The 21,175-nt window shown below is 43.8% G+C and overlaps 1 protein-coding gene across 4 annotated transcripts in view; it reads right to left on the minus strand.

Annotated features, from left to right (window-relative positions):
* vps54 (VPS54 subunit of GARP complex) overlaps positions 1–21,175 on the minus strand; it is a 69,532-nt gene that overhangs the window by 30,055 nt on the left and 18,302 nt on the right. For all 4 annotated transcript variants that reach the window (XM_033026317.1, XM_033026314.1, XM_033026315.1 and 1 more), the window contains exons 7-12: positions 18,808–19,193; positions 10,802–10,925; positions 8,138–8,245; positions 4,917–4,972; positions 2,518–2,614; positions 778–1,112 (exon numbers count right to left, since the gene is read on the minus strand). In XM_033026317.1, coding sequence (XP_032882208.1) covers positions 778–1,112; positions 2,518–2,614; positions 4,917–4,972; positions 8,138–8,245; positions 10,802–10,925; positions 18,808–19,193 — 1,106 coding nt within the window. The remainder of the gene's footprint in view (positions 1–777; positions 1,113–2,517; positions 2,615–4,916; positions 4,973–8,137; positions 8,246–10,801; positions 10,926–18,807; positions 19,194–21,175) is intronic.

Consider the following 21,175-nt stretch of genomic DNA (forward strand, 5'->3'; position numbering starts at 1 on the left):
GAACATGGATAGGTGACGTTTTGGGTCGAGACCCTTCTTCACACTGATTGTAGGGGGGGGGGGGGGGAGAGGGGCAAATAAGACCGATACCTAGGAGGGCAAGACAGACCATGGGCAGTAATAGATGAACACAAGCAAGGGTTTGTCTGAAGAACGGTTTTGGCCCGAAACGTTGTCTATTTCCTTCGCTCCATAGATGCTGCTGCACCCGCTGAGTTTCTCCAGCACTTTTGTCTACCTTCGATTTTCCAGCATCTGCAGTTCCTTCTTAAACACAAGCAAGGGGATTATTTGCTACACAGATTGTTGGCCAGAGATGAGGGACAGGTGTGGGCCTGAAGTTTGTGATTTGTTCAGGGTTCCAGCATCCGCAGTTCCTTGCGTCTCCGTCAGAAATAAGGGGCTTCATTGATTTGACTTAATTTGCAGTGCAATGGCCAAGGAAGTGGTGATTCTGCCCAAGAACGTACAGTCAAGAGGAGCTTCATCCCCTTTGATGTTGTGTTTTCACACCTTACCCTTCCATATCTCCCTCTCCCCTAACTCTGTTTCAAGAACCGTCACCCATCCCTTCTACCCAGAGATCCTGCCTGTCCCGCTGAGTTACTCGAGCATGTTGTGTGGCAAATGACCACCTCATGTGCAAGGCTTTATGCAAACAGACAGAGTTCGATGTACAGGAATGGCAGACGGAGACACATGACAGAAAGTACAAGAGCAAAGTTAGCCACTGCAGGCACATACATGTACACATGCGGTGGGGAGGGTGGTACTTACATGATCTCCAGTCCCCCTGGTATTGCTGAAGATGAGTGCTCCTTGCTGGAGGAGGAGTCAGTGCCACACTCCAGTTCAGAGGCGGAATCACTGCCGCATGGATCATTGTTTGCAAGGGCTGCCCTCTCAGCTTCAACTTCAGACGAAGCTGGCTCTTTCTCATTATATGCATCACTAATAAACATGCCTTCGTGAGTCAAGTAAGCCACTTCTGTGTCCAAATTGTGACCCAAAGCAGAGGTTTTCTTACAGGGTATAGTTTCCAGCTCTCTGCCCTTGTCCCGGCTTTTGTCCAGTACCAGGAAGACCACACTACGAATGGTGATCAGTGTTGTCTGCAAATGTTTCAGGACACGGGGAAATAAAAAGGAAGGCACTAATTACTATTGATACCGTGTCAGGTTAGAGCACAGTAATGCCCCTGTCCCACTTAGGAAACCTGAACGGAAACCTCTGGAGACTTTGCGCCCCACCCAAGGTTTCCGTGCGGTTCCCGGAGGTTTTTGTCAGTCTCCCTACCTGCTTCCACTACCTGCAACCTCCGGCAACCACCTGCAACCTCCGGGAACCGCACGGAAACCTTGGGTGGGGCGCAAAGTCTCCAGAGGTTTCCGTTCAGGTTTCCTAAGTGGGGCAGGGGCATAATAGAGCTCTGCCAGACTGCCTGGGCCATTGACCCAAGCTCCCAAGATTAATAATCATGAAGAATGAGGAAAAAACTTTTTCACACAGAGAGTTGTGAGTCTGTTGAATTCTCTGCCTCAGAGGGCGGTGGAGGCCGGTTCTCTGGATGCTTTCAAGAGAGAGCAGACAATAGGTGCAGGAGCACCCCTGCACCTATTGTCTAGAGAGCTAGATAGGGCTCTTAAAGATTGCAGAGTCGGGGGATATGGGGAGAAGGCAGGAACGGGGTACTGATTGGGGATGATCAGCCATGATCACATTGAATGGTGGTGCTGGCTTGAGGGGCCGAATGGCCTACTCCTGCACCTATTGCCTAAACTACGGGGTTGTTCTAACAATTCACCGGGTTCACAAACATTCTTCTGGAATAAGATTCATCATCTTTGCCCAGTTGGGCCAACATGGCTGGCTCTGAACTGCCTTCTTCATACACCAATTATAGACCAGTGTATGGACAATAAATGCTGGCATCCCATGAATGAATTTAAATGCAAACCTTTGTTATTTTACATGAAAGTAAGTGTTTACAGTTTACAATTTGGTTTATTGTCACGTGTACCGAGGTACAGTGAAAAGCTTTTGTTGCGTGCTAACCAGTCAGCGGAAAGACAATACATGATTATAATCGAGCCGTTTACAGTGTATAGATACAGGATAAGGGGATAACGTTTAGTGCAAGGTAAAGCCAGTAAAGTCCGATCAAGGATAGTCTGAGAGTCACCAATGAGGTAGATAGTAGTTCAGCATTGCTAGCAGTTATTCAAGTTTCAGTCCCTTAAACCTGTTCTAATGAAAACTATAGATGATAGCAATATAGGATTGGAAAAAATGCAAATAACCAATAGATAATAAATTATTAATTCCACTGATAAATGTTTCGACGATAGTTAAACTAATGAGTATGTGTCCAAAGTGTGTGTCATTGATTGGGCTGTTCACAACAGCTCACAGTGGCTGAGACAGCCAATGTTAATCATGCCGACATCACTGTGATTTCTTCCAGCAGATCTGTTAAAGATGGGATTCAGTAACACCCTGAACATACGCATGGCTTACCTTAACTCTTTTCAAAAAATGAACAAAGCTTGCGAAGATGTTTCTCAGAAGGTCCAACCACTGAGGAAAGTTGAGCATTCGCATCTGATCTGCAAGCCTGAAAGAGGTAGGCAGCACGTTAGTGGCCCTTGGATTCCCGTCAGCTGGTTAGCAATGACTGTTGAACAAACTTGGCCCAGCTTGGTGTTGGGGAAGATGGTGGTGAATAGTCAGTATGACCACTCTTACAGCAACAGCACCCGAGGCAACACTGCTGAAGCACGAAGCTTCACACCACAGTCACTGCAGCCCATAGAAGCATCCACACAATGCAGAGCTGTTGGGTATGAAGTAACCACCAGGAACAATCAGATGTTTTCCTCAATATCTCTACAAACTGATGTTTTTTTAACCTTCATGATAAGAGTCTTAATTTACTAATTTTATATTATTGGGTGACAATTGGCAGAGCTTTATAGAGAAATACTGTGGAATGGGAAACATTACTAAGTTACGGCACAACTTCACGGCAAGGACAACTACAGAACAAGGAGCGGTTGGGAATTAGTGGCCAACAACAGACGAGTGATAGGTGGATACAGGTGAGGGGGCGGATTGGCAGATGGGTGGAGTAAGTGACAAAGGCTGAAGGTGAAAAGGAGACAAAAGGTGTCAGATATGTAGAGCAGAGGAGTGAAATGTAAAGCCAGAGGGAAGGAAAGAGAGGGGGCGAAAGGGAAATGGGAGAGTAGAGAGATGTGGGAGATTAGAGTCAGAGGCATACAGTGTGGAAACAGGCCCTTTGGCCAAATTTGCCTGGGCTGACATTAGTCCCATTTGGCCCATATCCCTCGAAACTATCCTATCCATTTATTAGTAGAAAGAGGAGGGGAAAGGAACGGATTGGGCACTGGAAGAATGGTGTGCCCAGCTAGGGAGAAATGAGGAGAAAGAAAGACAAAATTGCCATCCTGAAATAGGAAGTGTTCCTGCCCTTGCGGTATAGGCTCACAAGCAGAATGAGGTGCCGTCCCAAACAAAAACATTGGCTGTCCATTCCCTCCGCAGATGCTGCCTGATCCGCAGAGATCCTCCAGCACTTTGTGCTTAGCTTAAGATTCCACCCCCTGCAGTCTCTTGTGCCTCACAGCAGCTACTTGGCCTTGCTCTTTACACTGGTTGAAGTAACACCACCCCAGCACCGTTCAGTCCATGGCCACGTGTCTAACGCCAACCATTGACAATTCTTATTGGAGTCTTGGGGTTTTTTTAGGCTTAAAAGCTTGGGAATATTTAAACAGAGTTATTAATTCATCCGGATTTGAAGACGCTTCCTCCATTAGTACTCTCAATATTTACAAAGAGTAATTAATCACTTCTAGACACATATTAAAAATTAAGCTACATTTATCAACAAACATTTACATCAATATATCCCCATTTCTTATAAGATCATAAGTGATAGGAGACAAATAGGCCATTCAGCCCATCATGTCTACTCTGCCATTCAATCATGGCTGATCTATCTCTCGCTCCTAACCCCATTCTCCTGCCTTCTCCCCATAACCTCTGACACCTGTAGTAATCAACAATCTATCTATCTCTGCCTTAAATATATCCACTGACTTGGCCTTCACAGCCGTCTGTGGCAAAGAATTCCACAAATTCACCACCCTCTGACTAAAGGAACTTCTCCTCATCTTTCCTAAAATAACATCCTTTAATTCTGAGGCTGTGCCCTCTGGTCCTAGACTCTCCCCACTAGTGGAAACATCCTCTCCACATCCACTCTATCCAGGCCTGTCACTATTCTGTACCTTTCAATGAGGTTCTTCTGTTTTAATGTACTAAATCATTTAAAAATGTATTAAATGAATGCATGCTAAAACTTCCACATGATTACAATATACGCTAAAATATTTACCAGGCGGAGTTTCGATGATAGATTTAGTTTTGATCTTTTTAGAGGTACCAGTATCACAAAAAACAGTGTTCAAGAAGGAACTGAGGATGCTGGAAAATCGAAGGTACACAAAAATGCTGGAGAAACTCAGCGGGTGCAGCAGCATCTATGGAGCGAAGGAAATAGGTAACGTTTCGGGCCGAAACCCGAAGGAAATAGGTAACGTTTCGGGCCGAAACCCAAAGGGTTTCGGCTCGAAACGTTACCTATTTCCTTCACTCCATAGATGCTGCTGCACCCGCTGAGTTTCTCCAGCATTTCTGTGTACTCACAAAAAACAGTGCTGCTTCTAGAGGTGACTAAATATGCCACATGACAATTCGATCTTGGAAGATCTTTCAAACCATTATCTTTAAAGGTTGTTTTTACGTAATGATGAAAGCATTTAACCAATGCCAGAATTGCTCAGCTATTCCGATCGAGTTAACTGCATTTGGCAGAAAATGTACATACTTACTTCAGCACTACGACTGTGTCTATTTCTTCCATTTGTGCAATAGTTTCGATCACAATCTGCAAGAAACACAAAGCGGAGTGTGAAGCAGGAAGCTAGTGATGGTGTGCGTACAGACTGTGGGGTTGGTGAAGGCACAGCACTTCCACGGCACCCACATTGCCACGCTTTACTTGGCAGCTTCAACAACACGGATAGTAGCAAATAAAAACATCAAATATAGAAGCTCTACGGTACTTCAGCCCTGCAACCTTCCCTCCCCACTGACAAACAGCACACTGCAAGGGCCAGGAAGCGAGCTGGCAAGATCATCTCTGACCCCTCTCACCCTGGCCACAAACTCTTTGAATCACTTCCCTCTGGAAGGCGACTCCGGACTGTCAAAGCTGCCACAGCCAGACATAAAAACTGTTTTTTTCCACGAGTAGTAGCTCTACTCAACAGCCAAAAATCTGTAGCCTCCCTTTGCTCTGGTGTTTTATTTAATTCACATGTTTAATCAATAATGTTTTATTATTAATGTTTAATGTTTTAAGTGTCATTCCTAACTGTCACTGTATGTCATGTTGTCACTTGCGGGCGGAGCACCAAGGCAAATTCCTTGTATGTGAATACTTGGCCAATAAACTTATTCATTCATTCATTCCACCATCCAATAAGATTGTGACTGATCCTGTATCGCAAATCCATTCTCTTTTCCAATCTGAAGATGGATACAAAACGCCGGAGTAATGTAGTGCGACAGGCAGCATCTCTGCATAGAAGGAATAAATAGCGTTTCGGATCGAGACCCTAATTTCTGAAGAAGGGTCTCGACCCGAAACGTCACCCATTCCTTCTATCCAGAGATGCTGCCTGTCCCATTGAATTACTCCAGCATTTTGTATCTATCTTCAGTGTAAGCCAGCATCCTCAGTTCCTTCATACACTCTTTTCCAATCTCCTCATCTATCTAATCCCATATTGCTCAACAATCTTGGATGCATTTTACAAACGAGCAAATGAGTTTGAAGATTCTAAGAAGCAAAATTTCTCTTGCTCGCAGTCTGAAACATAGAAAATAGGTGCAGGAGTAGGCCATTCGGCCCTTCGAGCCTGCACTGCCATTCAATATGATCATGGCTGATCATCCAACTCAGTATCCTGTACCTGCCTTCTCTCCATACCCCCTGATCCCTTTAGCCACAAGGGCCACATCTAACTCCCTCTTAAATATAGCCAATGAACTGGCCTCAACTACCTTCTGTGGCAGAGAATTCCACAGATTCACCACTCTCTGTGTAAAAAATGATTTTCTCATCTCGGTCTTAAAAGACTTCCCTCTTATCCTTAAACTGTGACCCCTTGTTCTGGACTTCCCCAACATCGGGAATAATCTTCCTGCATCTAGCCTGTCCAACCCCTTAAGAATTTTGTACGTTTCTATAAGATCCCCCCTCAATCTTCTAAATTCTAGCGAGTACAAGCCGAGACTGGCCCCGTGCCTTCCTAAACAAGCACAGAAAAGCTAAACAGCTATTCAGGCAGCATCTGTGGAAAGAAAGAAAGTTACCATTTCAGGTTGATGATATTTCAGCAGGGCTGGGAAGAATTTTAAATGAACGCAGCTTTAAGGTGAAGGGAGAATTGATAGAATAAAAGGGAAATCCAAAATACAAATAGAAAGCCAGGTTATATAACAAGACAGGCTTCATCAGTGGGAAGAGAAAGAGAGTTAACGTTTCAGAGAAGACGGAGAGAGAGAGAGAGAGACTGCAATCCCATCACAATGTAGAGCTTCTTCAGGTTTAGCTTTCGTGAGAAAGTAACCGGGGATTCAACAAGTGATTTTTGTTTTTAAATGCAGACGTTGGAAATCTAAATTTAAAAACAGCAGGTCAGGCTGCACCTGCATGAAAATAAGCAGAATTCATGTTTCAGGTCAAAGAACAAAAGCAAAATTCTACAACTGGGTGGAGAGCCGACTTTTAACGTACAATAGGTCGTTAAATCCTGAGCCAGGATGTACGTGCATAAACATACCCTTCAATAAAATCTGACCAGGTGCACTTTAACCACATGTGATTTTTTTCTATTACAAATCTTTCTGTTACAAAATACAAATCTTTCTATTACAAATGTTCTATTACAAATTACAGAGGCAAATAAATAAACGATGGGTCTTTGTCCCAAACATTATGGAGGGCACTGTATTCTAATAGAGTGAGCCAAGGGGAGAGTGAATTGGGGTGTAGAAAATAGATGGGGTACAGAGGGGTCAATCACCAGGGGGCAGTGGTTTAAAGTAATTGGGGGGGAACATAAGAGAGAGAAAAATATCATTTTCTTTCACCCAGCTGAGTTCCATCTTATTATTTACGTGACCTTTAATTAATGTATTTTCAGTTCCCTTATTCCCCCTTTTACCCCTTTCATGAAAAGCAATCACAACACCATCAGTGTGTCTGGGATTCTATACAGAATACAGCAATACATGTATTGCCTCAATAATCTGATGATATATTTGGTTAATATGCCAGCTGTCAACACTATTCATCCATTAATTGATTTTATTAAATATTACCTCTTCTGTTAGCTTGACATCTTTAGGGCAGGACCTATGATTTGAAAGTGGTTTTAGTAACACATTAAACCCAATTCAATAGTGCACTGTAGGGCAGTGGTAGAGTTGCTGCCTTACAGCGCCAGAGACCCGGATTCGATCCTGACCATGGGTGCTGTCTGTACGGAGTTTGCACGTTCTTCCCTCTGACCGTGTGGGTTTTCTCCTGGTTTCATCTCATGCTCCAGAGACGTGCAGGTCTGTAGGATCATTGGCTTCGGTAAAATTATAAATTGTCCCTAGTGTGTTGGATAGTGTTAGTGTACGGGGTGATCTCTGGTTAGTGCGGAATGGGTGGGCCGAAGGGCCTGTTACTAAGCTGTATCTCTATAGTCTAAAGTAGCAGCTTTAGATACAAAGAGCCACAAATAAACGCAAGTATTTTGATGCACCTTTGTTTTATTTTTTGGATTAAAGTTAATTGAAATGTAATATTTCTTTATTCTATTGCGGGCAAAAGAGATGCCCATACTGGCAACTTTATGGAGAAGACATTTTGTACAAGGCATCAGGTTTACATTGCCTAATACATTACCTAAGTTAAGTTATACCAAGCTCAAAGCCACAGTTCTCAGTACAGGACAACACAAAAAAGTACTATGGAAATACCAGAGAAACCAACCTGTTTAATAATAGTTTTTGCAGCAATGATCATTTCTTCATGATAGATATCCAGAAAGTCTAGCTTTCTTTGTCTGAGGAGCCCAAAAACCAAAGATATCAACCGTTCCTTTAAGAAATAGTACGTACAAAAAAAATCAATAAGCTGTATAATTTGGCCGCAGAAAATAGTCTGTTCTGGACTATTTGCTTAAAGGTAAAGCACATATTTCTGCACATTTAAAACAAAAACAGTCACCAGAGAAATAACTAGATCATGAAATAGAACAACATGATATTCAACGTATTTGGAACTTTATTGTACAAAATATGAACTTATTTATGCTATGATGATGTAGAGAAAGTAATATCTATTTGAAGTCGTTGGTTTATAATCGTTGATCCTAGAACTAATCCAAATTGAATCCAATCCAACTAGAACTTACTAACTACCGCGCTGTCCTGGATGAGATATACCCGCCTGAAAAATTAACAATCCAAATGCTTCCGACTGCCAAAGAAACTGGGCTGAGTTAGGACTGGCTAACTGACTGGTTTAACATGGGCTGAGTTACAACAGGTTAACTGACTGGTTTAACATGGGCTGCCTCAATATAACAGTAGCAGCAAGCACACACATGGTTCTGGTGAGCTGCGAGTCTGTACAGTGCAGGGAGGTGCAACCCTAAGGAAGAGACAGGAGAGAATGGGGAGATAAACAGAATTCAAGGCCGCAATTTAATAGAGAATCAGCAAAATGATAAAGATCTTACAAATCTATTGCACCCTTCATGTGCAGGAAAAACAATGATAGGAATGTTACACGGAATTTTAAGCAAGGGATCATTTCATTACTATCGGATTTGCTAGCATGATTGATAAAGCAGGTGGATAAAAAGCTATTCGCCCTCCTTACCCCTTCCTCCAGGGCCATTATTCCAGTTAAATACGGGTACGTTGACTTGTTGCGTTTACGGGAAGCACCATGAAATGAACACTCCTCTGTTTGTGTCAACTTGAAGCAATATCAGGTTAGTGTATCCAGTCATCACACACTAAACAGTGCATGGTGTAGCTGACCACAAGGGAACGAGCCTAGAGCACCAGTTGATATTGCTGCAGTCTGCACTGAATGCATATTTTTAGTTTTCTTCGTTCAGTTTTGGAATCCGTGAAATGTTATTCTCATAATGGTACAATGCACACTGTGATGATATTTAGTTAAATCAGGTCTTCAGTCAAAATACAACCTCCTTCATTTCAACATTTTCAATAAAATAGCATCCTTGCCATTCCATCCGTATCTTGAAGATGGTGTTTACAATGGGATACATGGATATTTTGACAACTTTGAACATTTCTCGCGAACAATGCTTCAAGTCATAGATCCTTATCTGATTCAAACTGGGGAGCAACTTGGAAAATAAGTTCTTATCGTTTAATTTTAGGATCAATGTCTGAATTATAAGATGGTTTTCCAGTCATATTTTCAAGATCTCACGGGATTATTAATTTAACCTGGGAATAGAACTATATCCGATGCACAAGTCAGTGAATGGTACATCTGCCCTATTTAACAATAATTGCTCAACACAAAAGGCCATTTGCTGGTTAGGACTTGCTGTGACAAAGTGGCTGTTCCATCTCTTCACAATATTGCCACAATATTTCAAAAGTGTTCTATCAACCATGAAGCACTTTGGGATGAGAGGAGACCATGAAAGATACTCTAGAAATGCACTCTCTCTTCCATTTAGTCCGATCAGCTGAGAAGATTATTGGCTGCAACCTTCCCTCCATTGATGAACTGTACACTGCAAGGGCCAGGAAGCGAGCGGGCAAGATCATCTCTGACCCCTCTCACACTGGCCACAAACTCTTTGAATCACTTCCCTCTGGAAGGCAACTCCGGATTGTCAAAGCTGCCACAGCCAGACATAAAAACAGCTTTTGTCCACGAGTAGTAGCTCTACTCAATAACCAAAAATCTGTAGCCTCCTTTTGCTCTTGCATTTTATTTCATTTCCATGTTTAAACTGTAATGTTTTATTATTAACATTACATGTTTTATGTTTTATTCTTAATTGTTTACTGTATGTCATGTTGTTACTTGTGAGCGGAGCACCAAGGCAAATTCCTTGTATGTGTACATACTTGGCCAATAAACTTATTCTTATTCTCTCTTATTCCCTTATAAGTGTTTGTGTGGAGTGAGGGAAAAGGAGGGGGGGGGGGAGGGGGAAAGAGGTGGCCAAATCATGGACGCACGCAAGAAACATAGAAAATAGGTGGAGTACGCCATTCGGCCCTTCGAACCAGTACCGCCATTCAATATGATCATGGTTGATCATCCAGAATCAGTACCCCGTTCCTGCTTTCTCCTCATATCCCTTGATTCCATTAGCCCTAAGAGCTGTACCTAACCAACCAGATTGGGGCATTAAGAAATCTCTGGAGAGACAAATTGGAATAAATCAACTTACCTTCCTGATTTAAAGTTATTTTCTTGTAAACATAAATTTAGTACCAGTGGTTACAAAACAGTCATGAATCTAAGTTTCATATTTTCAGTTTTATACTGCTGCATTTACAGATACAAGCTGAATTTACAGATCAAATCATCCATGCATTATAGTCTAAGATACAAAAAAGTTGAAAAAAACATTAAGATAAATATTTTACATACCTCCTCTAACATCTGATCATCTTCCAATGGTCTATTTAAATCACTATGCGTATAGGTAGAAAAATCTGCCAACATCATTTTATCTATAAGTCTTTCCAGTTCACACAGCTGGGAACCAAGGTGTCTGGAAAAGCAAAATACATCATTAATTATTGGTGTACAAATGATCCTCAACTAAATACACCTCAAGCACCAAGAAACAAACAATCAGAACCTTCTTAAACGTTGATCCACAGACCAATACAGTATACAGTGCTCTAATAACATTATAGTATATCTTCAACATTCAGCTCTGTGAAATACACATCACAAAGAGTCATGCATTAAGACAAATCCATTTAAAATCAAATTAATGTTGTAATAATGAAGTCAGTTACATTTCAACTTGATTCAATTGACTTAGAAGTCAATTGAATGAGTTGTTATTATAGGCCAACAAAGCATGTAGATTTAATTCCAGAGTATTGAATGAAGTGTTTACATTGACCATTGAGGCCCATTATGAAATTACTAAAGATTACACATCTAACAGTTATCACTGGATTCTCAATCTAAATCTATTTCTGACACATCAAAAACAGACACATATGAAGGATAGTTTTGTATGGCTTTGTAAATATTTGATTAGTGTATAAATGTGAATAATTTAGTGTACATATGGAAATAGGTACTAACTATAACTGCTAAATTTGTATAAGATAATTAGAAGCAGTTGAATAAGGGGTGGGAATGAATAAGCTTTGGCTTCTTCCTGCTCCTTTTCGGACACATACGATTTCATTTATTTATAGATATTGTTTATGACACTTTATAAGTACTCTTGTTTTGTTTTTTTTTGTATGCTGTTTCACACTTGCTTTATATTTTTTAATCTGTTCGAATATTATTATTATAGTGGATAATTGAAAATATCCAAAGAGGAAACGACAACAGCTCTTCAACAGTGAAGTGAGTACACACGTGGAATGCTAAATTGCTAATAGCATATAACCAGTTTAAATCAACCTTCCTGTGTAAAACACAAACTCAAGACAATGTTTGGTACGCCTACTCAGTGTCAAGCTAACAAAGCAGGCACATACATAGTCCACAGGGTCAGGTTTTCTCCATTGACCAAACCCCTTGGTGTCCCATTGACGACCCTGACCTGCCATTCCATGCCCACAAATGCATGCATGCCGGCTTCAGGTTGTGCCGTGCCGTGCCGTGCCGTGCCACACCAGCCTTCATCAGGCAAGAGTGATGGCCCTGCAGCCCACACCCTCTGATTCCCATTAGTAGTTGGTGCTTCATCCTGAGACAGATGTACAATATGTTTGAGACTGTTATATTTATATGGTCATGCGTGGAAGAAAAACTACCCATGGATAGACTTAGGTTCAGATTGGCCATGGTTGGATAGGGTTTTATTCTATATTTTAATTTGTATTTGGTAATGAGTTCACAACAAAAATGTGCATTAGCTGTACATTTCCCCAATTGTACACAAAATGCATAATTACAAGTCAGCCTCCACCTGGCGAGATCGCTGTAACTAATGAAACACAGTGCGTGGCATCCTGTCAGCATCAGACCAGCAACTCCTGGGCCCATTCTTAACATCGCATTCTACTGGCCCATTCACCAATCAAAGCAAATTGGCCAAAATAGTTAATGCACCAATGGCTGCCTCGCCAACAGGCTGTCTGTCCTTTCCTTCTTTGTGTTTTAATTGTACGTGTTAAATGAATGTTTTTAGTGTTCTTTAGCTTGTTTTATGTGGGGAGGGGGGGAGGGTTGGGGGAAACTTTTACTAATCGCTTACCTCGATGGAGATGTGATTTTTTCCCGTATCGTATCTCCGTCCGCACTGCGGCCTAACATCGAGGAGTTGGCGGCCTCTTGCAGGAGACCGATTTTGAGAGCTCCACCGCGGTCGCCTGCGGACTTACCATCGCGGAGCTCGCAATCCCTTTGCCAGGGGTCGACCTCGGAACTCCAAGCGCGGGTGCTTGTGGACTTAACATCACGGAGCCCGCGGTCTCTGGTCAGAGACCGACTTCGGGAACTCCAAGCCGCAGGAGCTTCGACCGCCGGCTACGGGAGCTTCCCGACGGATGGTTCGATTGCCCCGACCGCGGGAGAATAAAGAGGAAGAAGATTAGACTTTATCTTCCATCACAGCGAGGAACGTGGGGAATCAGCTGTGGTGGATGTTTATGTTTACTTTCATGTAGTTGTGGGTCTTGTTGCTTTTTGTTCCATATAGCTGTATAGTAATTCACATATCAGTGTACCTTCATTGGTACACGTGACAATAAAATATATTTGAAACCTTTGAAATATGCTATACCAAAGCAGAAAATACAATAACCAAAGTGCCATACTGACCAAGTTTACAAAACGGGGCAGCAGTGGTGCAGCGGTAGAGTTGCTGCCTCACAGTGCCAGAGACCCTGGTTCCATCCTGACTATTGATGCTGTCTATAAGGAGTTTGCACGTTCTCCCTGTGACCACATGGGTTTACTCCAGGTGCTCCAGCTTCCTCTCATTCTAAAGGCCTGCAGGTTTGTAGGTCAAATGGCTTTGGTAAAATGTCTCTAGCGAGTAGGATGGAACTAGTGCACGGAGTGATCGCTGGTCTGCACGGACTAGGAGGGCCGAAAGGCCTGTACGGACAGCAGCTGGGGTTAGGATCAAACCCGGGTCACTGGAGCTGTGAGGCAGCAACTCTACCGCTGCACCACCGTGCTGCCCTGCAAACCATATTCTAATGGGATGATTGACTACTCAGCAGACAAGGCAAGAGAGAGGAGAGTTCTGGTCTGGCACTACTTGGCAAGGTGTGTCGATTGTGAAGGATTAGTGTGCAATGGCGGGCAGTTAGATGAGAGTTCTCCAGCTCAGCAGTGGCGATTGTGAAACGTTATAAAACATTTCTGAAAACAACAAATGAGATATCTTGTGATCAGTTCCTGCAGGTACTGTGCGCCTTTATAAATGACCCTCACACAATGTGCCTCGCACATCATTAAACTGATTTAAAACCTGATGGTCCTGTTACAAGAAGAATAATCAGCGATAAATATTTCTAAAACAAATGTTAGTGATTCAACAGCAGCTGCGGTGATAAAAGGCAACACATTTCCCAACGTGGGTGCATTGGTTTTCCCCTCCATATAACTAGACGGAAGCTAGGATCATATTTATGCATTCCATACATACAATACAATACCCAAGCAGCACAAAAACCTGGCCCGGCGCCCGGCACCACATCATAAGGCCTACATCCATTTGAATACGTGTGCAACCTGTAGCAACGAGTCAGCTTCAGAAACATTGTACGGACAATGTCTGCATCTCCACAGTTATAGCACAGCTGGAGACCCTACCTCAAACCAAATATACACCAAATATCTTGCCCGTAGACTGTGAATAACGGATCGACATAGAAACATCTATCCCATTGTCTCTGCCTGTTCGTGCCCCACCGAACTCATTTCCAAATACCTTGACTCCATCCTATCCCCCTTGGTTAAATCCCTCCCTACCTATGTTCAAGACACCTCAGACACTCTCCGTCGTCTCCGCGCATTCCATTCTCTAGGCCCTCACCCCCTCATCTTCACCATGGACCTCCAGTCACTCTACACCTCCATCCCCCACCAGGATGGTCTCAAAGCCCTCCGGTTCTTCCTCGGCCAGAGAAGCAACCTATACCCGGCCACTGACACTCTCCTCCGCCTAGCGGAGCTGGTCCTTACCCTCAATAACTTCACGTTTGACTCCTCCCATTTCCTCCAAATACAAGGCGTAGCTATGGGCACACACATGGGCCCCAGCTACGCCTGCCTCTTTGTCGGTTACGTCGAGCAATCCTTGTTTAATACGTACCAGGGCCCCATCCCCGACCTCTACCTCCGCTACATCGACGACTGCTTTGGTGCCACCTCCTGCACCCGCACACAACTGACTGACTTCATCCACTTCACCACTAACTTCCATCCGGCACTCAAATACACCTGGACCATTTCTGACACTTCCCTACCATTCCTTGACCTCACTATCTCCATCGCAGGTGATAGACTTCTGACCGACATCCACTATAAACCTACTGATTCCCATGGCTATCTGGACTACACTTCTTCCCACCCTGCTTCCTGTAAGGACTCCATCCCCTACTCCCAATTCCTCCGTCTAAGCCGCATCTGCTCCCAGGATGAGGCGTTCCACACCAGGGCATCTGAAATGTCCTCATTCTTCAGGGAACCGGGGTTTCCCTCCTCCACCATAGATGAGGCTCGTAACAGAGTCTCTTCCATACCCCGCAACACTGCTCTCTCTCCCCCCCATCCCCCCACTCACAACAAGGGCAGAGTCCCCCTAGTCCTCACCTTTCACCCCACCAGCCGTCACATACAACAAGTAATCCTCCGTCAGTTTCGCCACCTCCAATGTGACCCCGCCACTCGCCATATCTTCCCATCTCCCCCCATATCAGCCTTCCGCAAAGACCGCTCCCTCCATAACTCCCTTGTCAATTCTTCCCTTCTCTGTCGTACCACCCCCTCCCCGGGCACTTTCCCTTGCAACCGCAAGAAATGCAACACCTGTCCCTTTACCTCCCCCCTCGACTCCATTCAAGGACCCAAGCAGTCGTTCCAGGTGCGACAGAGGTTTACCTGCATCTCCTCCAACCTCATCTATTGCATCCGCTGCTCTAGATGTCAGCTGATCTATATCGGTGAGACCAAGCGGAGGTTGGGCGATCGTTTCGCCGAACACCTCCGCTCGGTCCGCAAGAACCTACCTGACCTCCCGGTGGCTCAGCACTTCAACTCCCCCTCCCACTCCGAATCCGACCTCTCTGTCCTGGGTCTCCTCCATGGCCAGAGCGAGCAACACCGGAAATTGGAGGAACAGCACCTCATATTCCGCTTGGGGAGTCTGCATCCTGGGGGCATGAACATTGAATTCTCCCAATTTTGTTAGTCCTTGCTGTCTCCTCCCCTTCCTCAGTCCCCCTGCTGTCTCCTCCAATTCCCCAGCCTTCGGACTCCTCCTCCTTTTTCCTTTCTTCTCCCCGCCCCCCCACCCCCCCACCCCCGATCAGTCTGAAGAAGGGTTTTGGCCCGAAACGTTGCCTTTTTCCTTCGTTCCATAGATGCTGCTGCACCCACTGAGTTTCTCCAGCCCTTTTGTGTGCCTACTTTCAATGACTGGTGTACCATGACACCCAGGTCTCGTTGCATCTCCCCTTTTCCTAATCGGCTAATCGGATAATGTTTCAATCCTGCAATTCACTACATTCATAATTTTAATAGTTGCTTTCCACCTTATTTATTACCACAATTAAACAATCCAACTCAACAAACCCTAAAGGTGAAATACATAGTAGCCATGAACTTAATTATACCTGGATAATGACAAGTATTGTTCTGTTCATTCAATGTATTCATTACTATTCACCATGGAATCAGTAACTATATACACAAGTTTGATTCAGAGCTGTGTTTTTTAAAGTAAGAATTCATAAATGCCCAATTCAAACATTATTTGCATATGCCAACAGAAAGACAGGGACGTTTAACAAAGTTATTTCCAACATTAACCAAATACATTCCCTGAATTATGTGATGATGTGAAAACTACTCCCCCTAGAGTCAATCTTGGATTCACTGAATTTCAACCACAGGAAGCTTGATGTTTCATTCAGACACATATTAAATCAGATGACAACTTGCTATTGTACTTAGAAATCCACATATTAGTAGGTTATCATAACAGTTCTCCACATCTTTGTGAAGGTTAAGCTTGTGAACTCTTGACCAGTGTTTCAAGTGAGCATCTCCCTCTGCCCCAGTTTTAAACCAAGCTGTGTTCACTCCAGCATGACAATATGGGAGATAGACACAAAAAGCTGGAGTAACTCAGCGGGTCAGGTAGCAACTGTGGAGAACATGGATAGGTGTCGTTTCACAGAGTGCTGGAGTAACACAGCGGGTCAGGCAGCATCTCTGGAGAAAAGGAATAGGTGACGTTTCACAGAGTGCTGGAGTAACTCAGCGGGTCAGGCAGCATCTGTGGAGAACATGGATAGGTGACGTTTCACAGAGTGCTGGAGTAACTCAGCGGGTCAGGCAGCATCTGTGGAGAACATGGATAGGTGACGTTTCACAGTGTGCTGGAGTAACTCAGCGGGTCAGGCAGCATCTCTGGAGAAAAGGAATAGGTGACGTTTCAGATCGTGACCCTTTGTCAGAGTTGACTCGAGCCAAAATATCATCTATTCCTTTTCTCCAGAGATGCTGTCTGATCCGCTGAGTTACTCCTGCTTTTTGTGTCTATCTTGGATTTAAACCAGCCTCTGCAGTTCCTTCCTACACATGACCAAAGGGGATGTGGTCCAAACTGGGCAGCTAATTTAGCTCTGGCCGTTTAATGCTCATTGTCCTGTTTTACAATTCCGAAGTTTTCCTCTCAGTTTAGTTTAGAGATACAGCACAGAACCACCGAGTCCACACCAGTGTGATGTCCTGCACACACTCGGGACAATTTACATTTATACCAAGCCAATTAACCTACAAAACCTGCACGTCTTTGGAGTGTGGGAGGAAACCGAAGCACCCGGAGAAAACCCATGCAGGTCACAGGGAGAACGTGCAAACTCCGTACAGGCAGCACCTGTAGTCGGGATGGAGCCCGGGTCTCTGTGAGGCAGCAACTCTACCGCTGCACCACCGTGCCACAGTTTTATATAAAAATTCAAAGGAGGTGGCCAATCAGCCCCTCTGCCTGCTGTCCCATCCAATAAGATCAGGGATGATCTTTGACCTGGCCTCCACGTTCGTGATCTCCTTCATATCCATGTCCATCTGTCTGTGTGGTGAAGATAGGCAGTGACCTGAACCTCCGCAGTCCCTTGCACAGAGAATTACAAAGATTCACCAACCTCTGGCCAAAGAAATGTCTTCATCCCAAGTGACTGCCCTCTTTACTTTGAGACCATGACCATTGGTTCTACTTAACCAAGGCGGTGGGGAATATCACTGCCCATCTTCCCTGTCAAGTGGATTAAGAATGCTGTACATTCCATGAGATCACCTCTCATTCCTCACAGAATGCAGGGCCAACCTGGTCTCATATCTGCTTAAACAACAAGCGCACCATCCCTGGAAACAATCTGGTCAACTTCACTGCACCTTTATTGAGACCCAACTTGCACAGAATGTCCTCAGTGAGGTCTCACCGGCCCAACATCTTTGTGCACAAATTATAACACATCAAAGGCCAGTCTTTCCGCTGACTGGTGAGCACGCAACTAAAGCTTTTCGCTGTACCTCGGTACATGTGACAATAAACTAAACTCAAAGTCAACCCTATTGCCTGCCTAGTTGCTTGCAACACCTGGATGCTATCTTTCAGTGATGCTTGTGCACTAAGAGCCCGGCTAGCTGAACACTAACACTTATCAAGCTCTCATTATTTAAAACATATATTATCTATTTTTCCAACCAACGTGGATGATCACACATTTCTTAGAGCTTTCACATTCATATTTTTACAGCTTAGTTTCCAAAACATATTTCCCAAGTGTCTTAATTAAGCTAAACATTAAGTTCAAGATAAAATACAATTACTGTGCAGAAACCCCAAATTGTCAAAACCTCCTTTGAGTATCAGTGTTGTGGAGCCTTCTCTCCTCCTCTTACTCTGAGTCACAGAGTGACACAGCACGGAAACAGGCCACTTCACATCAACTCACCCATGCCGACCAAGATGCCCCATCTATCTACGCTCGTCCCACCTGCCCGCGTTTGGCCCATATTCTATAATCAGCTCCTTGTTCATCCATGACTTGGTAAAAAGTATTCCTTTTGGCTTTGAATGAAGTGTCAAGATGGAAGGCAAGAACACCACGTGGTTTAAAGGAACAGATTCACTTCACAACGGGTTTTACTGTATGTCCAAAGGTAAATACACAGAAAATAAACGCAATAACGGTAATGAAAAGCGTATGATATACCTGAAACTATGAATTCCTTGAAGCTCCTGTTGCAGTACTTCCTGAGTTGTTGCAATAAGATCCAGTGCCCCAACAAATTCAGATGTGGACAGTAACAGCTGGACAGTCGGCTGCGTTTGATGCACAGTCGCCATTAGTTTGAGTTTATTATATAATTTTACACAGTTATTTCTAGTCACAGCCAGTCTCAATATTTGCAAAGATCCTTCACACATCACTTGGTCAATGTGGGCGATTTTGTCACGGAGCATTTTGACAGCTTGTGAGGTTTTGGTGAGGTAGTCCTGAAGTTCATGTTGCGAGGTCATAGCATGGAAAAAGGCATCGGAGCGGAGAGAGATCTGCTGAGCAATGTTCACTTCCACAACGTCCAAATAATGGCTTAACTGCAAGGCAAAAATGCATCAGCATCAAACAGTGGCCACTCACTACTTCACTACTTCACAGCTTGATATATTCCTACTTTAGTGTCAAAAATATCTTTTGCAATTACATTTAGAAGGATATTGCACACATAAATATTTGTCACCGTTTAACAATCAGCTTATTCCTTTCATATATATATATATATATATATATATATATATATATATAACATATATATAAATTAGGTGCAGGAGTAGGCCATTTGGCCCTTCGAGCCTGCACCGCCATTCAATATGATCATGGCTGATCATCCAACTCAGTATCCCGTACCTGCCTTCTCTCCATACCCTCTGATCCCCTTAGCCACAAGGGCCACATCTAACTCACTCTTAAATATAGCCAATGAACTGGCCTCGACTACCCTCTGTGGCAGGGAGTTCTAGAGATTCACCACTCTCTGTGTGAAAAAAGTTCTTCTCATCTCGGTTTTAAAGGATTTCCCCCTTATCCTTAAGTTTCCCCCTTATCCTTTCATCTTCTGTTATTCCTATTAAATTTTAACATCAAGTTAATGACTCAATGGTAATAGGTTTCCCTCAATTCATTTTATGAAAATCCTTCCTCATTTCAAATATTCCTCAAAACTAATATATTTTTAGATCGGCAAAAACATTCAATGTCTTTCTCCATAAATGAACCTCATCCCCACTCCTAACAATGGCAAATCTCAAGTACTCTGACATCCTACTAATCTTCTGGAATTTATTGAGGTTGTCACTAGGATAATGGACATGGGAGAGCCAGTGGATGTAGTGTACTTGGACTATTAAGAAAGCATTTGATAAGGTCTCACATAGGAGATTAGTGGGCAACATTAGAGCACATGGTATTGAGGGTAGAGTGCTGACATGGATAGAAAATTGGTTGGCAGACAGGAAACAGAGTAGGTATTAACGGTCCTTTTCAGAATGGCAGGCAGTGACTAGTGGGCTACCGCAAGGCTCGGTGCTGGGACTGCAGCTATTATTATTATATATTAATGATTTAGATGAAGGGATTAAAAGTAACATTAGCAAATTTGCAGATGACACAAAGCTGGGAGGCAGTGTGAACTGTGAGGAGGATGCTATGAGAATGCAGGATGACTTGGACAGGTTGGGTGAATGGGCAGATGCAGTTTAATGTGGGTAAATGTGAGGTTATCCACATTGGAGGCTTGAGGGAGGCTCGCTAGGAACTCATCCACCCTTTGACAGATCTTGTTTATGGTCCTGCTGGGGGTCCACAGCCCCCTCGTCACCTGGCAAACCAGGTGGGGGAGACGGTTTAGTCGCCGACTAATCGACCATGGAGCGGGTAGCGCGGGATGACACGGCACCCGTGGCGAGGGGGAACTCCTTCAACACCTCCCGAACTCTACCAAGGAGAACAGTAACCAGTGCACGGGATCACCACCACCTGCAGGTGACGTTTCACAGAGTGCTGATGTAACTCAACGGGTCAGGCAGCATCTCTGGAGAACATGGATAGGTGACGTTTAGGGTCTGGACCCTTCTTCAGGCATCGAAACTACTTCTTGCGTATGGCATGCACAGCCTAAAGTTGTAGGACAACTTGTTCTATTTGATCTTTTTTGATTGTGCACTCCAGGTTGATTGCATTCGTTGAAACAGGGCGGACCACGTGAAGGTTGCAATCTCCCACCCCAGACTCAAAACTGAAACGTCACCTATCCATGTTCTCCAGAGATGCTGCCTGACCCGCTGAGTTACTCCAGCATTCTGTGAAACGTCACCTATCCATGTTCTCCACAGATGCTGCCTGTGTATATACACACACACATATTCACAAATACACATATAGATCATATAAATATATATACACACACACACACGTACACACAAAAAACAATCAATAATAGTGCAATAACAACAATAATAGTCTATGTAGTTCAAAGCTTATTTGAGGTTGTAGTGTTTAATAGCCGAATGGCTGTGGGGAA

Source organism: Amblyraja radiata, chromosome 8 (assembly GCF_010909765.2).
Source record: "Amblyraja radiata isolate CabotCenter1 chromosome 8, sAmbRad1.1.pri, whole genome shotgun sequence".
NCBI lineage: Eukaryota > Metazoa > Chordata > Chondrichthyes > Rajiformes > Rajidae > Amblyraja > Amblyraja radiata.